Source organism: Pseudophryne corroboree, chromosome 10 (genome assembly GCF_028390025.1).
Source record: "Pseudophryne corroboree isolate aPseCor3 chromosome 10, aPseCor3.hap2, whole genome shotgun sequence".
NCBI classification, from domain to species: domain Eukaryota; kingdom Metazoa; phylum Chordata; class Amphibia; order Anura; family Myobatrachidae; genus Pseudophryne; species Pseudophryne corroboree.
Window position 1 is genome coordinate 71,478,100 of NC_086453.1, and position 20,509 is coordinate 71,498,608.

General features: G+C 42.5%; 1 protein-coding gene across 1 annotated transcript in view; it reads left to right on the forward strand.

The window, feature by feature from the left end:
- The first annotated feature begins 2,317 nt into the window (after positions 1–2,317).
- Positions 2,318–20,509, forward strand: part of LOC134967025 (phospholipase A2 inhibitor and Ly6/PLAUR domain-containing protein-like) — a 33,548-nt gene continuing 15,356 nt past the window's right edge. The window contains exons 1-3 of the mRNA XM_063944017.1: positions 2,318–2,425; positions 2,847–2,963; positions 11,124–11,273. Of these exons, the coding sequence (XP_063800087.1) occupies positions 2,374–2,425; positions 2,847–2,963; positions 11,124–11,273 (319 nt within the window). The 5' untranslated portion in view covers positions 2,318–2,373. The remainder of the gene's footprint in view (positions 2,426–2,846; positions 2,964–11,123; positions 11,274–20,509) is intronic.

The window sequence follows — 20,509 nt, forward strand, 5'->3', positions numbered from 1 at the left end:
GGGCAGATATAACATGTGCAGAGAAAGTTAGATTTGGGTGGGTTAATAGGATTTTGTCTTTTCTCGTAGTCTGTAGAGGATACTGTGGTCCACATTAGTACCATGGGGTATAGACGGGTCCACCAGGAGCCATTGGCACTTTAAGAGTTTGAGAGTGTGGGCTGGCTCCTCCCTCTATGCCCCTCCTACCAGACTCAGTCTAGAAACTGTGCCCGAGGAGATGGACATCTTCAAGAGAAGGATTTTACACAGATAGTGGCGAGATTCACACCAGCTCACACATACAAGGCACATCAAGCTAACTAGCTTAAAACTCAGCAACTGCTGAAACATTACTTACCAAGTAACAATGCAGTACTTAACTAAAATGAAGTTGAACTGAACCAAATAACGAAAGCAGGAAAACGAAGCGCTGGGCGGGCGCCCAGCATCCTCTATGGACTACGAGAAAAGGATTTACCGGTAGGTAACCAAAATCCTATTTTCTCTTACATCCTAGAGGATGCTGGGGTCCACATTAGTACCATGGGGATGTACCAAAGCTCCCAGAACGGGAGGGAGAGCGCGGAGGCTCCTGCAGAACTGATAGACCAAACTTCAGGTCCTCAGAGGCCAAAGTATCGAACTTGTAGAACTTTGCAAACATGTTCGACCCAGACCAAGTTGCTGCTCAGCAAAGTTGTAACGCCGAGACACACCGGGCAGCCGCCCAGGAAGACCCCACCTTACGAGTAGAGTGGGCCTTAACAGACGTAGGACACGGCAATCCTGCCGTAGAATACGCATGCTGGATAGTGAACCTGATCCAGCGAGAGATCGTCTGCTTAGAAGCAGTACACCCCATTTTCTTGGGATCATACAGGACAAACAGAGTCCAATCTTCTGTGACGAGCAGTCCTCTTCACATAGATTTTAAGGCCCTGACAACATCCAAGGACTTCGATGAAATTGAGGAGTCAGTAGCAACTGGCACCACAATAGGTTGGTTGATATGAAATGTCTACACAACCTGTGGAAGGAACTGCTGACGTGTCCGGAGTTCAGCTCTATCTTCGTGGAAGATCAAGTATCGGCTTTTACAGGACAAAGCCCCTAACTCCAACACACGTCTAGCAGAAGCTAAGGTCAACAAAGTGACAGCCTTCCATGTAAGAAACTTGACCTCAACCTCCTATAGAGGCTCAAACCAGTCCGACTGGAGGAACTGCATCACCACGTTAAGATACCAAGGCACTGTCGGTGGTACAAAGGGAGGTTGGATGTGCAGAACTCCCTTCAAAAAAGTCTGAACCTCTGGGAGGGCAGCCAACTGTTTCTGGAAGAAAATGGATAGGGACGAAATTTGCAGGTGGCTGCCAAACACTCTAACATCGGCCCTGACCATACAACTCAAGCACAAATGCCAGAATCCCGATTGTCAGCATCCCAAACGGAAGTATGCTGGGGGGGTTAGGGTTGAACTGTGGGGGATGGGAGGGAGGTGAGGTTTAGGCACTAGGGGGTGGATTAGGATGAGGCTTATGGGGGGAGGGTTAGGTTTAGGCACTAAGAAGTTAAGGTGAGGACGTGGGGGATGGTGAGGGCTAGGCTGCAGGTAGGGAGGGTTAGGGAAGTAGGAGGAGATGGTTACTATACTTACTCACCAGGATCCTGACCATTGGCATGGTAAGTGCTGGGATCCCATTCCCAACATATGAGGTACACTCAGCATTCCAACCAGTAGGGCAATGCTATTATAGAACACAAAGATGAGCCTGCTCTGGTGATTCTCCTCAATTTCTGTCAAAATTCATAACTCAGCGTTTAGGGAAAAAGTTGGGTACTGCATCATTATGATTTATCCCTGAGGTCCGAGGCTTCACAGCAGAATTTTGCAAGGGTAGCAATCACTTCTCCCCTTATGGAGCTCACTTCATGTTTTTAATAAGCACAAGATTCTAAATGCAGATGAGGCGTAATGAAGTTCTGGGGTGAAGCGACGATTCTAGAATCTTCTACCATGTGTGATATTATGAAATACTGCATGAGGTGATACGCCAATATTTGTTCATATTTTGGAAGCCAGGCTGTGGTCATTACACACATCAACATCTAAACCAGCAAGCCACTCTTTACATGCTGTGTGCAATTCTCCACTTCCTTTTAATTTTTATGCAAATCCCGCTGTGCCTATTTCCCTAGCCAAACAATGGCAAAAATAAAAATTTTCAGAAGGTATCTCTTGCCAAAGAACGTCAAAGAAAACAGAACTCTTGGCACATTGTCATATAGAAAAAGGTATAAGTTTCAGTTCTGCAGTGGGAGACTCACAACACAAGAGACACAGAAGATACAAGATTTACTAATCTACATATTACTGCAACATCATTAACCATGAAGCTTGTCCCCGTCTTCATAACAGTCATCGCTGGATTTATTGCTACAGGTGAGTGATTAAACCATCCCATAATTTTATTGCTGGCAAATTAGTTGTCTGCCTCAGACTTTATAGCATAGATACATATATTCAAGCCAACTCTGTTTTGGTTGTGCAAAGAACACATCCATAATGGAGATCAATGCTCTCAAATATAGCTGTTCAATCAAGCAGTATTCACAGGAAGATTGCAAATAAAAGCACCAAGGACAAACACGTTTGGATAACACTGTACTGGAGAGAAGAATACAGTGACATAAGGACAGTACTGTATGTAAGTCACTACTGGTGCTACTTGAACTTGTGTTAATGCTTTACCTTAGTGTTACAATAATTTAGTGCATCAGTGACCTGTATATAGTGCTGCAGCCCTTCTCTGTGATATAAAGAATTGTAACATAAATAATACTTTCTCATCATTTTGCTTTAGGGAAAGCTCTGAGCTGTAACACCTGTAAGGCGTTTGCTCCGGACTGTATAGGGGAGTCTTGTGAATGCAAAAATGGAGAAGACACCTGTGCAAAAGTGATTGAATACAACACTGTTTGTAAGTACTGAAAAACATGTGGTCTATGCAATTTTCTGACAAAACAAGTAGAAATGTACAGTAGGCATGAATGTACAGTCTATGGTGAACATAATAGCTTAGGTAATTAGGATTAAGTATTTTAAAAGCAGTCCAGACACAATAATGCCCTTTATTAAGTAGTACTATGCTAGGCATCATATTGTTATCTCACAGTTGAGGTTAAAAGCAAATTGAAGGAATTGTAACCTGCTTCTTTGTTACCTGCTCTGACATACCAGCTGGGTACACACCTAAAGATTTATCTGTCCAATCTATCTGATGGGAACAAAACACTGGTAATGTATGGGAGCATATGACAATCAACGATTTTCTCCCAAACACAGGATAATAGATGTAACCCCCCCCCCCCCTTTTAATCCCAGGGGTATATGGGGTACCTACAATACTGTCAATGTGCCTCCAACCAAGTATTGCGAAGTATTTATGGGCCTACTTGGGAAAACACATGTGTAATGGTACCATTGGAATGTAATGGTGCAATAAGAATTTTGTACAAGAGTACACAGTTAAAGAAACCAATAGTGGTGTTTATTTTCCACTGGCCCCTTTAGCTGACCTTTTCTCAGTAACCGCTAACACGTTCATGCGAGAATCACATTAACATGACATACAGATATTTATAATGGTTTGATGTATTCTGAGTAAATCATAAACTGCTTACTATTCATATTTGTTATGTATTCAGTATATAGCAGAATGTACTTCTATAGGTATAAAGCTTACATTACAACACAATGAACCTCTGAAAATATAATGTTGCAATTAAACCCAGGTTTAAATTAGCCTCTTTAGGTACTTTAATAACTTTAGTGCACTCGTTGGGGCCCTTCTTTTTTGTAAATCCAATATAGATGTGGCTCATGACCAATTGTCATACGACTTTAGCTGAAGAAATATGTAACATTCCCATATCTTGGGTTACTCCTGCGGGTATATTTACTAAAAATCGATTTTGATCAATGTTTGGATGATTTTTGATTGATTTTGTCTTTAAGGGTCTAAATCACACATTTACCAACAGATGATGTTTGACATTGTTTTAAAAAAAATTCAAAAATCATCTATAAGTAAATGTGGAATTTAGACTTTGAAAAACAAAAATCGACCAACCATCGACCAAAAATCTACACATATTTGATTTTTAGTAAATACATTGATTACCACATTTACTAACATATGCTTTTTGGCATATTTTTTTAACAGGATTTCAAAAATCATCAGTTAATAAATGTGTGATTTAGACCCTGAAACACAAAATCAATCAAAAATTAAAATGAATTAAAAAAAAAAAAACAATAAATAAAAATCGATCAACATCAACCCAAATTGACTTTTAGTAAGTATACCCCCTGATGTCCAGATAAGGTCTAATTTTTCAACTTTAATGCATGTTTTTGACATTCACAGAATACATTTGTGTTAAAGATTTTCTTACTCTAAGCCATTTTTTTCACTTTATATGTCTCTGGTGCTACTGAGAGTGTGAATTCCAGGAGACAGAATATGAATTTGCCATCAAAACATATTTGGATAGTGTACAAAATCTGTATTAGACATAAAAAGTAATATTAGTTGTCTACACATATGGTGGATTGGGTATGGGATCCCAAAAGTTAGAATGCCAACCAACGGTGCAAGTATGCGGGTACGCTCGGCTATGGAATACCCATAAGAATTTGGCAGCGGGTATGCAGTACCACCTGCCACACACTTTGCCATTACCACAATTATAATGTGCCACAAAGCAACAAGACCATGGTGCTTGGCAGCATGACGGCACCTCCCACTTTGTCAGGGTTACTGGGAGTGCGACAGTGGCTGTATTTTACTGTTATAATGGAGGCTTTACTATCTATTGTTATTAAATTGGGGGCATTACTATATATTTCTATTATACTGGAGGTATCACTATATATTTTTATTATACTGGAGGCATTAGTATATATGTTTAGCCTTGTCTCCAGATTTAAAAAAAAAAAGGTGCTGTCGTGTGGCCACGCCGCTAGTGTCATGTAGCCACTCTCACTAGCAGTGTGTGGCCACGCCCCCTCACAACACATGACCACGCCCATTTTTCGGCACTCAGTACCACTAAGAAAATATTTCTACTTGCACCACTGATGCCAGCAGTTAGAGGACCGGCAGCGGTATCCCGACTGTCAGAATCCCAATTTTTTTTAGTAGGTACTGTATGCTATCCATACCCCTTCCCCTAACCCTCCCTGCCCACAGTCTAACCCTAACCCTCCCACAGCCTATCCCTAACCTTTGCTACCTGTAGCCTAACTCTTCCCTCCCGCAGCGTAACCCTAACCCTCCCTACCTGCAGCCTAACCCTAACCCTCCTCACCACAGCCTAACCCTAGCCCCCCATCCCACAGCCTAACCCTATCCCTCTGACAGCCTAACCCTCCCCTCCCACAGGCTAACCCTATCCTCCCCTCTAGCTGCATATCCCTAACATCCCATCCCGCAGCCTAATCCTAACCATCACTACCTGCAGCCTAACACTGACCCTCCCTACCTGCAGCCTAACCCTAACTCCCCCCTACCTGCAGCCTAACCCTGCCTACCTGCAGCCTAACCCTAACCCTCTCCCTACTGTCTAACCCTAACCACACAGAGCTGTTTCTTCCAATGGGCTTAATGGGTAGTTGCGCGAGGGTCCTAAGAATTTCAAGGACCCTGGCCGATACACGCCACACCCTTACACCCGACATCACAGCTGACTATAGCAAATCCACTCACTGCCCCCGCAGATTGCAGCACCGCAGATCAGTGAGAGCTCCAATCTGTGGCGGAGGGGCCCTTTTAGGAAAGGGGTCTGGGGTACTTACCCCCAGGCCCCCTACCCTAATCCGGTTCTGGTCTGCAGCAAAAGGGCATCAGAAAAGTTAAAAAAAATGGTGTCCCTCACCCGCTGCTTTTGTAGCTCTTCTGCCACCTTCGATGTTTTCTTATGAATTATATTTTTAATATTGTGAATAAATTTGTTATCTTTTAATAACTGGCCAGCTGACCTTTTTCTGGGTGATTCTTTTTTGGTGTGAGGGTATCTCTTGCCTCTCTACCTGGTACTGGATTGGATCAGCAACATAAGAGGAATGGCATATCTATAAGGAAACCGTATATATATATATATATATATATATTTAAGAGAAATTACCATCTCTATGGATAATTAAGTGTAATTTTTTAAAAATATTTTTTAAATATAACTTAATCTCATTCTACTATTTGTATGTGCACTTTGGAAATGTGTTTGTGTTTATCTATTTCTTGGTCCCTACTAACAGAGGTTCCTCCAAGAGTTGCAGCTAACTTACTAATCAGGCACGAGATAAGGGTATTTTGTTGTGTGTGTATGTATGCAGAATATATATATATATATATATATATATATATAAAAAAGAAAAAGATTCCCCGGGAGCTAATGTGAATCTTTGGTATATCTAACGTTTTTACTTATACAATGACACAGTCATAAGAATCAACTTATTTATTTTATAAGATACAATAAAATAAGCTGTACCACAATGTATCCTAAATTGACAATAAACGATGTTTTTTACAAATGTTTGTATTGGTGACAATTCATTTCAATCATAGATTGACATAATGATTATTCATCCTTATAGAAATGACAAAATCGCTGTCTCAACCCAACGCGTTTCGTCTACAGACTTCATCAGGGGTTTATTGAAATCAAAGGTTCACAATATGGATAAGCAAATTAAGTGTGTCTTCAAGAGATAATTAAAACACTTAAAAGTGGTGTCGAATTCGATTTCACCACATGGAATATCAATTGGACAAAACATCAGATGTGACCAGTTCAATGTGTTATCCACTATACGGACTTAGTTTGATGATTTTAAAAAATATTTTGTATTCGAACCAATTGTATGAAAATTAGCTCGTAAAGCAGCTATTCAATAAATCTCATCCAAGCGTGAATTCAACATAAGGTAGACAACTGTAATCGTACCTCTCCACCTTCTGCAATGCTCCTAGCTGCTGAATATTATTATTATTATATATATATATAAAAAAGGAAAGAAGTTATAGCGACACAGGACGGAAAACCTAAACTTCCATCGCATAATTGGGAAAACCTATTAAATATTGGAATAATGATACAAAAATACATAAACTCAGATAACTAAATAAACCATATTGTTATATCATAGATGTCACATATGCTCTATAATCGCTAATGTTGGCCCATGGAGATCCATGCTGTGTCGCCCATAACTTATTTCATGGTAAATCTAATTCACTATAATCACAAGATACCAGGCCCTGCCTAGGCCTAGGGATCATTAGATAAATAGCTCGTAAACGAGCCATTCATAAAAAGACATTCATGGCAGAGTGCTCATTGAGGCCTTTTGGTGAGACAGTATTTAGGTGTGAAATCCAGAAGCTTTCTCTTTTACGTAAGGCTAAGGTACGGTCACCCCCATTTGGTAGGGGCGGGACCCAATCAATCAATCTGCATTTCAGATTTGCCACCTGATGACCTCTCTGGAGGTAATGTCGGGCTACCGGTTTATCTGTGATGCCCGTTTGGATTGCTGTTCTGATGGATAGCCGATGATTTGCCATCCGTTCCCTAAAGCACCGGGTTGTAAGCCCTACATAGCATAGTCCACAAGGACATGTGAGTGTATAGACCACAAAATCCAGTCTACAATGTAAGTGGTACGTTATCTTGATTTTCTTCCCTGAATGCGGGTGGGGAAAGGTAGAACCGGTAAGTAGGGATCTACATGTCGTACACTTCCCACATGAGAAGCAGCCAGGTTTGCTGCTCATAATCTGGAGAAAATTACGTTTAATTTCAGGTACCATTGTAGGCCTCATCAGCATTTGTTTAAGGTTGGGTCCTCTTTTGTATGCCATCATAGGTGGATCCATGTGTACAAAGGTTGGGCGACACAGCATGGATCTCCATGGGCCAACATTAGCGATTATAGAGCATATGTGACATCTATGATATAACAATATGGTTTATTTAGTTATCTGAGTTTATGTATTTTTGTATCATTATTCCAATATTTAATAGGTTTTCCCAATTATGCAATGGAAGTTTAGGTTTTCCGTCCTGTGTCGCTATAACTTCTTTCCTTATATAAATATATATATATATATATATATATGTTTTTTATAATTAGTATCCAGTGAGTTTTGCCTGTATACTATGACTGCCACACTCCACCTATAGCGTCTATTTGTATTTGTGTCTCTGAGCATGCTTGCTAGGTGTGATTGTACCGGTACGAATCGGCAAACGGACCGGTTCTTATGATTTAAATATATTTTTGTCCCTATTAGCAGATACGGAATTGCATGAGTGTGCATCCTTTAGATTTTATACTAATCCCGTGATAACCTAGTACTGTCTAGAGATTTTATCCCCCTAGGTATTGGATCACAATGGGTATTCCTTCCATTATTTGGTCTGCTGTGGTGTGCCAGATGAGGGAACCTTTTTTGCACTTAATTGGCAGTATAAAGCCCCTGAATAGCGGAGCGGATTATGTCTATAGATGGAATACGAGTTCTGTTTTGTCCCTCAATGGTCTCCGTAGACTGTGACACGAGTGAACATGGCACTTCCGGGCTTGGAGCTGTGGAACGCATTGCGTTCCACACACGGCGCGATCAGGTATTTGACCGTACCGAGCTGTGTTAAGCAGCTCGGATGGTCTCTATGGTTGCACCGTAAGTATGTTTGGCTGTGGGGAAATGTGCACATGTGGGATATTCACACTTAAGTGGGAAAATGTGGAGGGGAATTTGCTGTGGTCCGTCCCGGCACTTCCGGGGTAGGGGTATATAAGTCTGGTCTGTTTGCTAGTTAAAGATGTGGCTGTAGAGGGTGTCAGCATTGCTCACATTGTGGGTGAGTACTGAACTATACATGAAGGAGCCGTTAGTAGACCTATACACTTTTGGTCATTGGAGGATGTATGAATTGTTTGTATTATTATTTTTACAGTGATTTCCTATGTTGTCTGAGTTGCTCCGTGATTGTGTGTTTAAGTAACCACACCAGTAAGTATTGCAGTCTATGTTGTCTCACTGGTGGTACTTGGAATATGGGGATTTATTTATTCCAATGGTGTATGTGGTTATGCACATGCAGTTGTGTGTGTATATATATGTGTATGTATATATGTATATGTATGCATTTTTATATATATATATATATATATATATGTATATATGTTTTATCTAATTCATTTTTGCAGAATCCCATTAGAAGTAAGCCTGACTAAACCATACAGCACATTTATTGTCTGAACATGACATATTGATTTTCTGAGTAAGTGGATGTTGTTACTAACACCCCCTTTACAACAGCTGTTGCACAATTCTGAGATATCTATACCCCACATTGGTGTTAATTGACTAGTATCTGGAGCTGGTGTGCACACTTGGCAAGCATTGACAGAGGCGTGGTATTGTATTTGAACCACATTGGGTGTTAAGAGATTTCTGCATTTAAATGCTGTCGGAGTGTGGTAGTCCATATATGTGTTTTGTGTTTTGTGTGTTTGTTCCTGTAAGTGAGTTATTTTATTTATTTTTCTTTGTTCTTTTGTAGTAATCAATATATGATGCTTTCAAAATATTGTATGTAAATCGAAGCCTGTCTTGAGAAAGATCCCTGAATGAGGATCGAAACGTCGACCTAATGAGCCGAATATAGACTGAAATAAAGCTGTTGTGAACAAATTGAAGTTGCTGACTGTTTGAACTCGACGAGTGCACCTCCACACTGTTGGATTCTTGTTTAAATTTTGTGGGTCTACCCGGTTAGGGAGATTTCCACTAGGGAGCACCTCACTGTTGTTTATTTTTCTGATGTGAGTGCAGGAACATACATGTTATATATATATATATATATATATATATACATACATATACCAACATATGACTTTCTATCATTTTACAGGCTGTGTTTCAAAGATAAAAGGATTTTTCTCATGCACTCTGTGGGCTATTAGTAACAAGAACTATATACTATATAATAATAGAAAATTTAGAGCTCTTCATTACATATATTTTGCAAAAAATATGATAAGACTAGTCCACTTCACGGCGGCTCTATTGGTGGAGGGACCTTCAGCAATAGAGCCGCCGTGAAGTGGCCTGGGGGTTTATCATATTTTTTGCAAAATATATGTAACAAAGAGCATTAAATTTTCTATTATTATATAGTATACAGTTCTTGTTACTAATAGCCCACAGAGTGCGTGGGAAAAATCCTTTTATTTTTCTTGTCTAGAAGTAACCCCCTCCGGCAGCACCTGAGGAATGTTACCAGTTTGATTAGAGCAGTTTGCCATTATATATGTGTTTCAAAGATGATGGGAGCTGATTATCTCTCCCCAAGTGTGTGTTTGGTGTATGACCTGCACTAGAACTGTTTTACACATGTTGTTATATGGTGTACACGTGTCTGAGGAATGTTCCCATAGTTTCCCTTATTTTACAATTGTTACACAAAATAATGTTGCTTTTTAACAGGAAAGGAAATACAGGGCTTTATTCAGACCTGATCGATGTGCAAAATCGAACGGTGGCCATTATCAAATGACTGCGCGGGCATACAGATCGTAATGCGCAGGCGCGAGGCCAAACTGTGAAAAAATCCTGAGTCTTTTTTGATCGCTCTGCAAATGCGGTTTTATTGACAGGAAGCCAACATCTGGGAGGGGTATCTGGCCGTTTTCTGGGAGTGTCAGGAAAAACACAGGCGTTCCCAAGCGTTTTTATGGCGGGTGTGTGATGTTATCTCTGGCCCGATCAGCTTGATTCTATCGCACTGTAGGAGTAAGTCCTGGGCTACGCACAGACTGGAAAAAACATTCGATGGTGAGTGAGTTGCGAATGGATTTGCAGCTGACCGGCGTTTGCAACGTTTTTTGCACTGCATATGCAGACATGCACAGGGCGGATTTTCACTCTGAGCGGCGACTGTCTGATCGCAAACCTCTGCAATTTCACACAACAGCGATCAGGTCTGAATTAGGCCTACAATTAGATTCAAGTTACAGAGCGATTTACAGCAGATCTACAAGATGTTGCTCTTTGTTTTTCTCCCAGATGATGACTTGATAATCACAGTGAAGAAAGGATGTTTGAATGGTAATATGACTTGCGGCAATTACTATGGTTTGGATACATATGGCTTTTACCTAGATATATACACTGAGTGCTGCACAGGAGACAACTGCAATTGTGGTTTAATTGAAGGTGAGTATTTCACTTATTCTACTCATTAATCTGTAAATCTGCTTACAGAAAAGTGGCATTAATATTACATGGGCTAATGTGTACAAAACATGTGAGGGGTCAATGGCAAATCAATAGTAGTGTGCCTCATATCTCAGTGTGCCTCATGTCTCCACAAGGGAACAATGTAGCACATAAATGTTTCAGAACTGGTAAAAATATTTTAATGATGGAGGAGAGGCAAACCTATACAGACAGGCAGCACTACACAGACAGGCAGCATTATGCAGATATACAGACAGAGAGCACTATGCGGACAAGCAGCACTATGCAGACAGGCAGCACTATGCAGACAGGCAGCACTACACAGACAGGCAGCACTACACAGACAGGCAGCACTACACAGACAGGCAGCACTATGCAGTCAGGCAGCACTATGCAGTCAGGCAGCACTATGCAGTCAGGCAGCACTATACAGTTTTATGAGCCACGGCAGTGGCTCATTCCTGTTTTGCATTTTGGTTATGAATCACAAGCAGTGGTTCATTCCTGTCATGTATTTCATGTTACAGTTCTCTTGCAGGCCAGGATTTCCCTTTGCTCTGGTTTAGAAGATTCTTGTTTGCTGCCGGTGGTGAGTCTGTGTAATTGCAGCCTGTTTCCATGTGTTTAGCCTCACCTGACTGTTAATTGCACCTGTCAGTTGTGCAGCAGGGCAGCTGCACAACATAATTAATTAGGTTCTCTGCAGCTATTGGAGGGCTGCCTGTTATATTCTGTATCAGTGCATTACACAGACGCCGGTGATAGTTTCTGTCCAGTTTCTGTCTAGCTGCTTCCAGCCTTGAAGCATTCTGATCCAGTGTCTGATCCAGTGTCTGATCCAGTGTCTGATCCAGTGTCTGATCCAGTGTCTGATCCAGTGTCTGATCCAGCTTCTTGCCTTGAAGCGTTCCTGTCCTGAAGTCCAGTGGCTGTTCATGAGTCTGATCCCGCATCCTGTTCCTTGGTGTCCACTACTCAGTCATTGGAACTCTGCCTGTCCTCCGGTCCTGAGAGCCTGTGTCAGCTACATTGGGGGTTCCTGTCCGTTTGCCAGTATTTGTACCGGTTTCGTGAGTAGCGGCTTTGCCGCGTCCGTCGGCCAAGGCCGCTGTATTCTTTAGTTATTCTAGTTACTGGTGTTTTGCAGAGGGTTCTGCATACGCTGTCACCGCCGGTACACAACAGTATTGTGTCGGCGTGTGGACAGCATTACCTTGGTTGTTGTTTATCCTGGCGGCTGTGCCGCATGTACGTTTCGTTTTAGGTCTCTTTGTAGCCCCTAGCTCTCAGTTTGGTTTAGTTAGAGGTCCCCTTGTTATCATCCCGTCTCGGTTCACGCCTTGTCTCACATTAAGACCTGGGGGCATCGGAGTTGGGCAGACTTAATCCGCCTTTCAAACGCAGCTGCCGGAGGCCCAAGAAACCATAGTCTCGCAGGCGCGAACTGACCACGCGGGTGAAACAATGGAGGTAGGTTGCTAGGGGTTACCATCACACCTGGCCATTACTTCAGCGTCACGTTCTGGTGCTTTGGAGTTGCTACACTACACCTCTTTGTTCAAAGAACCAAGAATGTAACATACAGAGTCAGACAGGCAGCAGCACTACACAGACAGGCAGCAACACTACGCAGTCAGGAAGCACTATGCAGACAGGCAGCACTACACAGACAGGCAGCACTCATAATAATAATAATAGCACTATAATTATACATATGTTACCTTATACTGTACAGGACTATGGGGGTAATTCCAAGTTGATCGCAGCAGGATTTTTGATAGCAATTGGGCAAAACCATGTGCACTGCAGGGGAGGCAGATATAACATGTGTAGAGAGAGTAAGATTTGGGTGGGTTATTTTGTTTCTGTGCAGGGTAAATACTGGCTGCTTTATTTTTACACTGCAAATTAGATTGCAGATTGAACTCACCACACCCAAATCTATCTCTCTCTGCACATGTTATATCTGTCTCCCCTGCAGTGCACATGGTTTTGCCCAATTGCTAACAAAAATCCTGCTGCGATCAACTTGGAATTACCCCCTATGGTGTATTTTCTACAGTGCATTTGTCATGAAGCAGTGATTGCCGCGCTTACTGCTGCATCCCTCCCTTGGTGTGCGGCGGATGTTTGGCGGCTGCAGTGTAGGTAGGCATCCTTCCTGCACCTCTGTCTTTTGGTCCGTTGGCGGCTGCGGGCCTATGTCGCAGCCATTGTCCCAGCGGTTAGCTGAACATAGAGGCCAATCACAGGGTCAAGCAGGTCATGTGACCTCCTGCTCCAATGCGAGTGGGACGGGAGGTTTAAAGGAAGTGCTGGGCAGAGCCTCGACGCCTGGATATCACCGCTCCCCAGCTACAGTCAGGCTCATGCTGGTTCTCTGTTTATCCCTGGAGGATTCTGTTGTATAATCAGTTGTATTCAATACCAGTCCAAATCTCCGTTACGCTACCAGTAATACTAGTACCCAGCACGGTTCTCAATTTGTGTTGCCAGTCATATCCGGTACCCAGCCCAGTTCACAGTACACTACCAGTAATACCGGTACCCAGCCCGGTCCACAGTTGCGTAACCAGCAGTATCCGGTACCAGCCCTGATTTTAGTGCACCACCAGTAATACCGGTATCCAGTCCGGTTCCCAGTTGCATTATCAGATATACCGGCACCCATCCCAGTTCTGAAGTTGCGGTACCAGTTATATCCGGTACCAGCCTGGATTGCAGCGCACTACCAGTTATACCGGTACCCAGCCCGGCTCTCAGTTGTGTTACCAGCTATATCCGGTGCCAGCCTGGATTGTTGTGTGCTGCCAGTTATACCGGTAATCAGGCCGGTCCAGTCCTTTCCGGTGACCAGCCCTGTTCAGTCCTATCCATTAATCGGTCTTGAAAAACAAAAGGTTTGAAACTAGCGCTGTAAGGAGGCTAATGATCTATAAGAAATTTTGGATACAAAGTGGAAGAAATGATTCACACTGAAATGGAGACGTGGATTCAATTATCCTCATTACCTGCAAAACATTGTGTTCTTTTCTTATTGGAATGGAACTTACATTGCGTTCCTTCCACGAATGCACATAAAGGTATCTTTCACTCAGCTCAAAACTTCTATTCTTGGAATACAACAGGGAGATATCATAGATAGATGACACATATCATTTTTGTCACGAGTGCATGTAACAGTATCTTTGGTTTTTCTAATCACAGAAACGTTGATCCTCATAAGGATTTTTTCAAAGGAATTTAATAACAAACAGGGTTCCACATAAAATCACAAAACAGGAGCAGAGAATGTCAGTGTGTGCCAGATCCCTTGGAGCGTTTTGGGCTCACACATACGTCTTGGCTGCAAACTCGGATTCATAGTGAAGATGACAAGAAAAAGTCCAAATCCTCCTGGGTATTAGTCTGATACACACGTTCCTCCTCACACGGACAGCTTCAATGCGTTTCTGGGATCACTATCCCCTATGTCAAGAAGTGCTGTCCCACTAACAGAGCAGGGATTTTATCCCTCCTCACTCCCGTCACATGTCATCCTTCAATTAAAAACACCTGATCATATTATCTCGGCACCATACAATTCTCATTTTAGCTTCTTTTCAAACCCTAGTTTGATTTAGTGCCAGTTTTAGTGACAAGCTAGAATGGAATAGTTTTTCATTATTTTAAAATGAGAAATACTCCGGAATTAACCCTTTAAAATCGTAGATACATTCCCATTCCTACTTCTAGTAAAAATAGTATACTACATCCTCCTGCATTTATAAAAGGCGGTGTAGAGGGATTTATTAATATTATTATAAAAGTTTTTTAAGAAAAGTTTTTCTTATATTTTTTTTTTTAAAGTAAGTCTGCGCCCGATATAATGCTCGGGAGCAGATACCACGTGACTACTGGCAGCCAATCAACAGGCTTGAAAACAGCTTTACAGCATCAAATACAAAGTATAAATACAAGTAAAACATAATGTATCACTTTTAAACAAATTCCATTTTTTTATTTAGTACACATGTATCCAAATATACACGTGTATCGAATTAAAAAACCTGCCCACATAGCAGGACTCAGGGAAGTTCATTGAGTACTCAAAACGGCCACCCGTGAGTCTCCCCTGGGCCGATAGTAACATTAGTCCCGATCCACTTTACTATTGGTACAAAGAAATACTGAATCCATATTCAAAAACAGGATATCCATACAACATAAGATGGTTTCTTTCAGATGTGTATTTAATCCACAAGCCTGCTACAAACTTAGTATGATCTTCATAATGGACATATAGGGGTATATTTACTAAGTTCCCGATTTTGACCGAGATGCCGTTTTTTCTTCAAAGTGTCATCTCGGTAATTTACTAAGCAAAAATCACGGCAGTGATGAGGGCATTCGTAAAATTTTGGAAGTCCTAGGAAAAAATCACGAATCAATATACCATCGGTCAAATACGCCTGCAATTTGGTAGAAATCGGGAATTTACTAAAAAGTGCAAAACACAAACACTGCCGACAATAGCCAAACACTGCCGTGATGAAATACAAATCGTGAAAAAGTGCTAAAAAAAAACAGACCTGCTTTTTTATCCCGTGTTTGTATAGGCATGCACGGATCCATGAGATCCGTGGATGTTTTTCAGTGGGAAGGGGTGGGAAATGTTTTAATTTTTCCCAAAAAAAAAATGCGTGGGGTCCCCCCTCCTAAACCAAACCAGCCTCGGGCTCTTTGAGCCGGCCCTGGTTTCAAAAATATGGGAAAAAAATTGACAGGGTTTCCCCCATATTTAAAAAACCAGCACCGGGCTCTGCGCCTGGTCCTGGTTCCAACAATACGGGGGACAAAAAGCGTAGGGGTCCCCCGTATTTTTGAAACCAGCACCGGGCTCCACTAGCTGGACAGATAATGCCACAGCCGGGGGTCACTTTTATACAGTGCCTTGCGGCCGTGGCATCAAATATCCAACTAGTCACCCCTGGCCGGGGTACCCTGGGGGAGTGGGGACCCCTTCAATCAAGGGGTCCCCCCCCAGCCACCCAAGGGCCAGGGGTGAAGCCCGAGGCTGTCCCGCCCATCCAATGGGCTGCGGATGGGGGGCTGATAGCCTTTGTTGAAAGTTATGAATAATGTTTTTAGTAGCAGTACTACAAGTCCCAGCAAGCCTCCCCCGCAAGCTGGTACTTGGAGAACCACAAGTACCAGCATGCGGCGGAAAACTGGGCCCGCTGGTACCTGTAGTACTACTACTAAAAAAATACCCCAATAAAGACATTACACACACACCTTGAAAGTATAACTTTAATGCATACATACACACCACCATATACACATACTTACCTTATGTTCACACGAGGGTCGGTCCTCTTCTCCATGTAGAATCCATGGTGTACCTGTTGAAAAAATTCTACTCACCAAATCCAGTGTAGAGGGCTCCTCAGATAATCCATATGTAATCCACGTACTTGTAAAAATAAAAAAACGGGACACCCGACCACGAACTGAAAGGGGCCCCATGTTTTCACATGGGACCCCTTTCCACGAATGCCAGAAACCCCCTCTGACTGATGTGCTCCATTGTAACCAATGGTGGGAACTTTGTGGTCAGCGGTTGACCGTAAGTGACCTCACCGCTGACCACAAAGTTCCCACCATTGGTTACAATGGAGCGCATAGGCGCTACATTGTAACACTGCCGTGTGCCGCCTGTCAGACAGTACAGGAACACACAGCCGATCAGGAGGGTGCCACAACGTGGCGCTCCCTGATTGGCTGAAGAAACCCACTTAGACATCAGTCAGAGGGGGTTTCTGGCATTCGGGGAAAGGGGTCCCATGTGAAAACATGGGGCCCCTTTCAGTTCGTGGTCGGGTGTCCCGTTTTTTTATTTTTACAAGTACGTGGATTACAAATGGATTATCCGAGGAGCCCTCTACACTGGATTTGGTGAGTAGAATTTTTTCAACAGGTACACCATGGATTCTACATGGAGAAGAGGACCGACCCTCGTGTGAACATAAGGTAAGTATGTGTATATGGTGGTGTGTATGTATGCATTAAAGTTATACTTTCAAGGTGTGTGTGTAATGTCTTTATTGGGGTATTTTTTTAGTAGTAGTACTACAGGTACCAGCGGGACCGGTTTTCCGCCGCATGCTGGTACTTGTGGTTCTCCAAGTACCAGCTTGCGGGGGAGGCTTGCTGGGACTTGTAGTACTGCTACTAAAAACAATATTCATAACTTTCAACAAAGGCTATCAGCCCCCCATCCGCAGCCCATTGGATGGGGGGACAGCCATACTGTCCGAAACAAAAAAAGGGTTGATTTATAAAAAGGGGTAAAAAAAATATATGCCGTAAAAAAAAATATATTTTTGTTTTAGCTGGCTTGAGGATTATATATCCATACATGATATAGCATATACAAACATTAGCATGGATATTATATTTTCTGGATGTATGATCTTAATATCCTTTTCCAAATATGGCATATCGAGTTCGCAGTCCATTAGAATGGTGCACCTGTAAACAGCTCATTTGATCATGAAAATATCGACAGACATACATATAAAGAAATTCTGTTAGTACACAGTGGTAAACTAAATTCATACAAAGGGCGGGATTCAATTCTTTTCACCCCTTTCCACACCCGTTCTGTTTCTGCCCTCAGGGATGTTGTATCATTACTTCAGCCTGCTACTTCCGGAGTAGCGAGGCATCCAACCCTTTACACAGCTAAACCTGATTACTATGGGCGCAATATGCGCCATAACGGAGATCATTTGAATCTCACCCAAACAATATTTTACAAGAACCATTTTGTCTCAAAATCCATGTTCAGGCCGTGCGGTGTAAGTGTCTTTAACTCATAAATAGTTTGCATTTCTTATTTGGCCAATCTTTCTTCCGAAATTTTTACCCTCCAATTCCCTTTAGCAAATCTGATTCCACAAAAACTGATTAGGTTCCAAGTATAGAAGTTTTGAGCTGAGCAACAGATACCTTTATGTGCATTCGTGGAAGGAACGCAATGTAAGTTCCATTCCAATAAGAAAAGAACACAGTGTTTTGCAGCTAATGAAGATAATTGAATCCACTTCTCCATCTCAGTGTGAATCATTTCTTCCACTTTGCATCCAAAGTTTCTTATACATCATTAGCCTCCTTACAGCTTTAGTGTCAAACTTTTTGTTTTTCAAGTTGTTCCTAGAGTTTCGGGTGTACTCTCTTTTTGTTTGAAATCTGATGCTACTGTTTGCTATAGGGGCGCAAGGCTTTTTCCATTGTTTTTGTGATTACTCATTAACCGATCTTGTCCAGTCCTATCCAGTAACCAGTCCGGTTCAAAGTCTCCAGCTTCCTCTCCAGTGCCAAGCCACTCCGGGAAGCTCATGGTTAAGTTATATTGAGTTTCTGCATGAAGAAGACTTACATCCGACCACCACAGTTCCGTCATGACACCAGTTCCTCTTCCCGACCATCGGAAGAATCCCAGGGTGCACTAACACTTACTCCTGTGACAGCATTGCGTTACTAATCTGGTACATTATCATGCATGTACTAGCAGTATTTACTATATGTATGTATTAAGGGGTTCAGTCCACGTACCCCAACTAGAGATTGGCCACAATCCTAAACTGGGCAGCAAGATGCAGTCAGGCAGCACTACGCAGACAGGCAGAGATCATCTTAATTATTATTTTTGCTCAGTATTCACTACTGAAAGAGAGGCGAAGGGGCCACAGTTCAGTTGCTGGGATATTCTGGAAAATTAAGTACATTTACAGAGGAGAAGGTCCTAACAAAACTCTCAAAGCTGAAAGTGGACAAATCTATGGGGCCAGATAGGATACATCCAAGGATACTAAAAGAACTTAAAGAGGTGCTGGCAGCACCATTAACAGAATTATTCAACCAGTCATTAGCTACAGGAGTAATTCCAGAGTACTGGAAAAGGGTGAACATAGGGGGTAATTCAGACCTGATCGTAGCAGCAAATTTGTTAGCAGTTGGGCATAACCATGCGCACTGCAGGGGGGCAGATATAACATGTACAGAGAGAGTTAGATTTGGGTGGAGTGTGTACAAACTTAAATCTAAATTGCAGTGTAAAAATAAATCAAGCAGTATTTACCCTGCACAGAAACAATATAACCAGCCAAATCTAACTCTCTCTGCAAATGTTACATCTGCCACACCTCCAGTGCACATAGGGAGTCATTCTGAGTTGATCGCACGCTGCAACTTTTTGCAGCCCATGCGATCAACTTGACGTCACCTATGGGGGAGTGTTTTTTTGCATAGCAAGACTGCGATCTCTTGTGCAGCCCTGCTACGCAAAAAAAGTTTTGTGCAGAACAAGACCAGGGTGAGTGTTACTTACCCTGTACGATGAATCCAGCGTTGAAGGTCCCGGATTTGACATCAGACATCCACCCTCCAAATGCTTCGACATGCCTGCGTTCGCCATACTACTCCCAGAAAATGGTCAGTTTACGCCCCGGAACACCTTCCTCTTGTCAATCTTCTTGCGGTCGCTGCTGCAACTGCTTTTTTTGACAGTATAATCACTGCCCAGCACCGGCCGGCTGCTGTGTATGTGCAGAAATGACCAGTTCGCACCACTGCGACAAACAGCAGCGTGCAAATGGGTCAGAATGACCCCCATGGTTTTACCCAACTGCTAACAAATTTGCTGCTACAATCAGGTCTGAATTACCCCCATAGTCCCACTGCACAAAAGAGGGAGTAAGGAAGAGGCAAACAGCTACATACCAGTGAGTCTTACTTCAGTAATAGGGAAATTCATGGAAACACTCTTCAAAAGAAAGAGTTGTAGATTATCTCAAATCCAGCAATTTACAGTATGTCATGACTGTGGTTTTTGTGAACCTGGCATGTTTATGAAGTCTGTGCGGGTAACTGGAGGACTATGTGTATATTTGGCTGGTCTGTGGGAATCAGTGAGATGAAGTAGTAAGGAGCAATCCCTGACCGGGGATCGAACCCAGGCCTCGGCAGAGGGAGCTGTATCCTGACCACTGGATCACCAGGGACTTTGTGTTGATATCAGGAAGGTGAATGTATTGGTGAGAATGAACTGGATATACTGTCACAGAAGTAGGTGTTTGTGTAACTATAAAATAGGTTATCTGGAGTTGCGCAGATCTGGGGAAAGAGCTGAAGACGAACCGGACTGGTTACCGGTGAGACTGGAACTG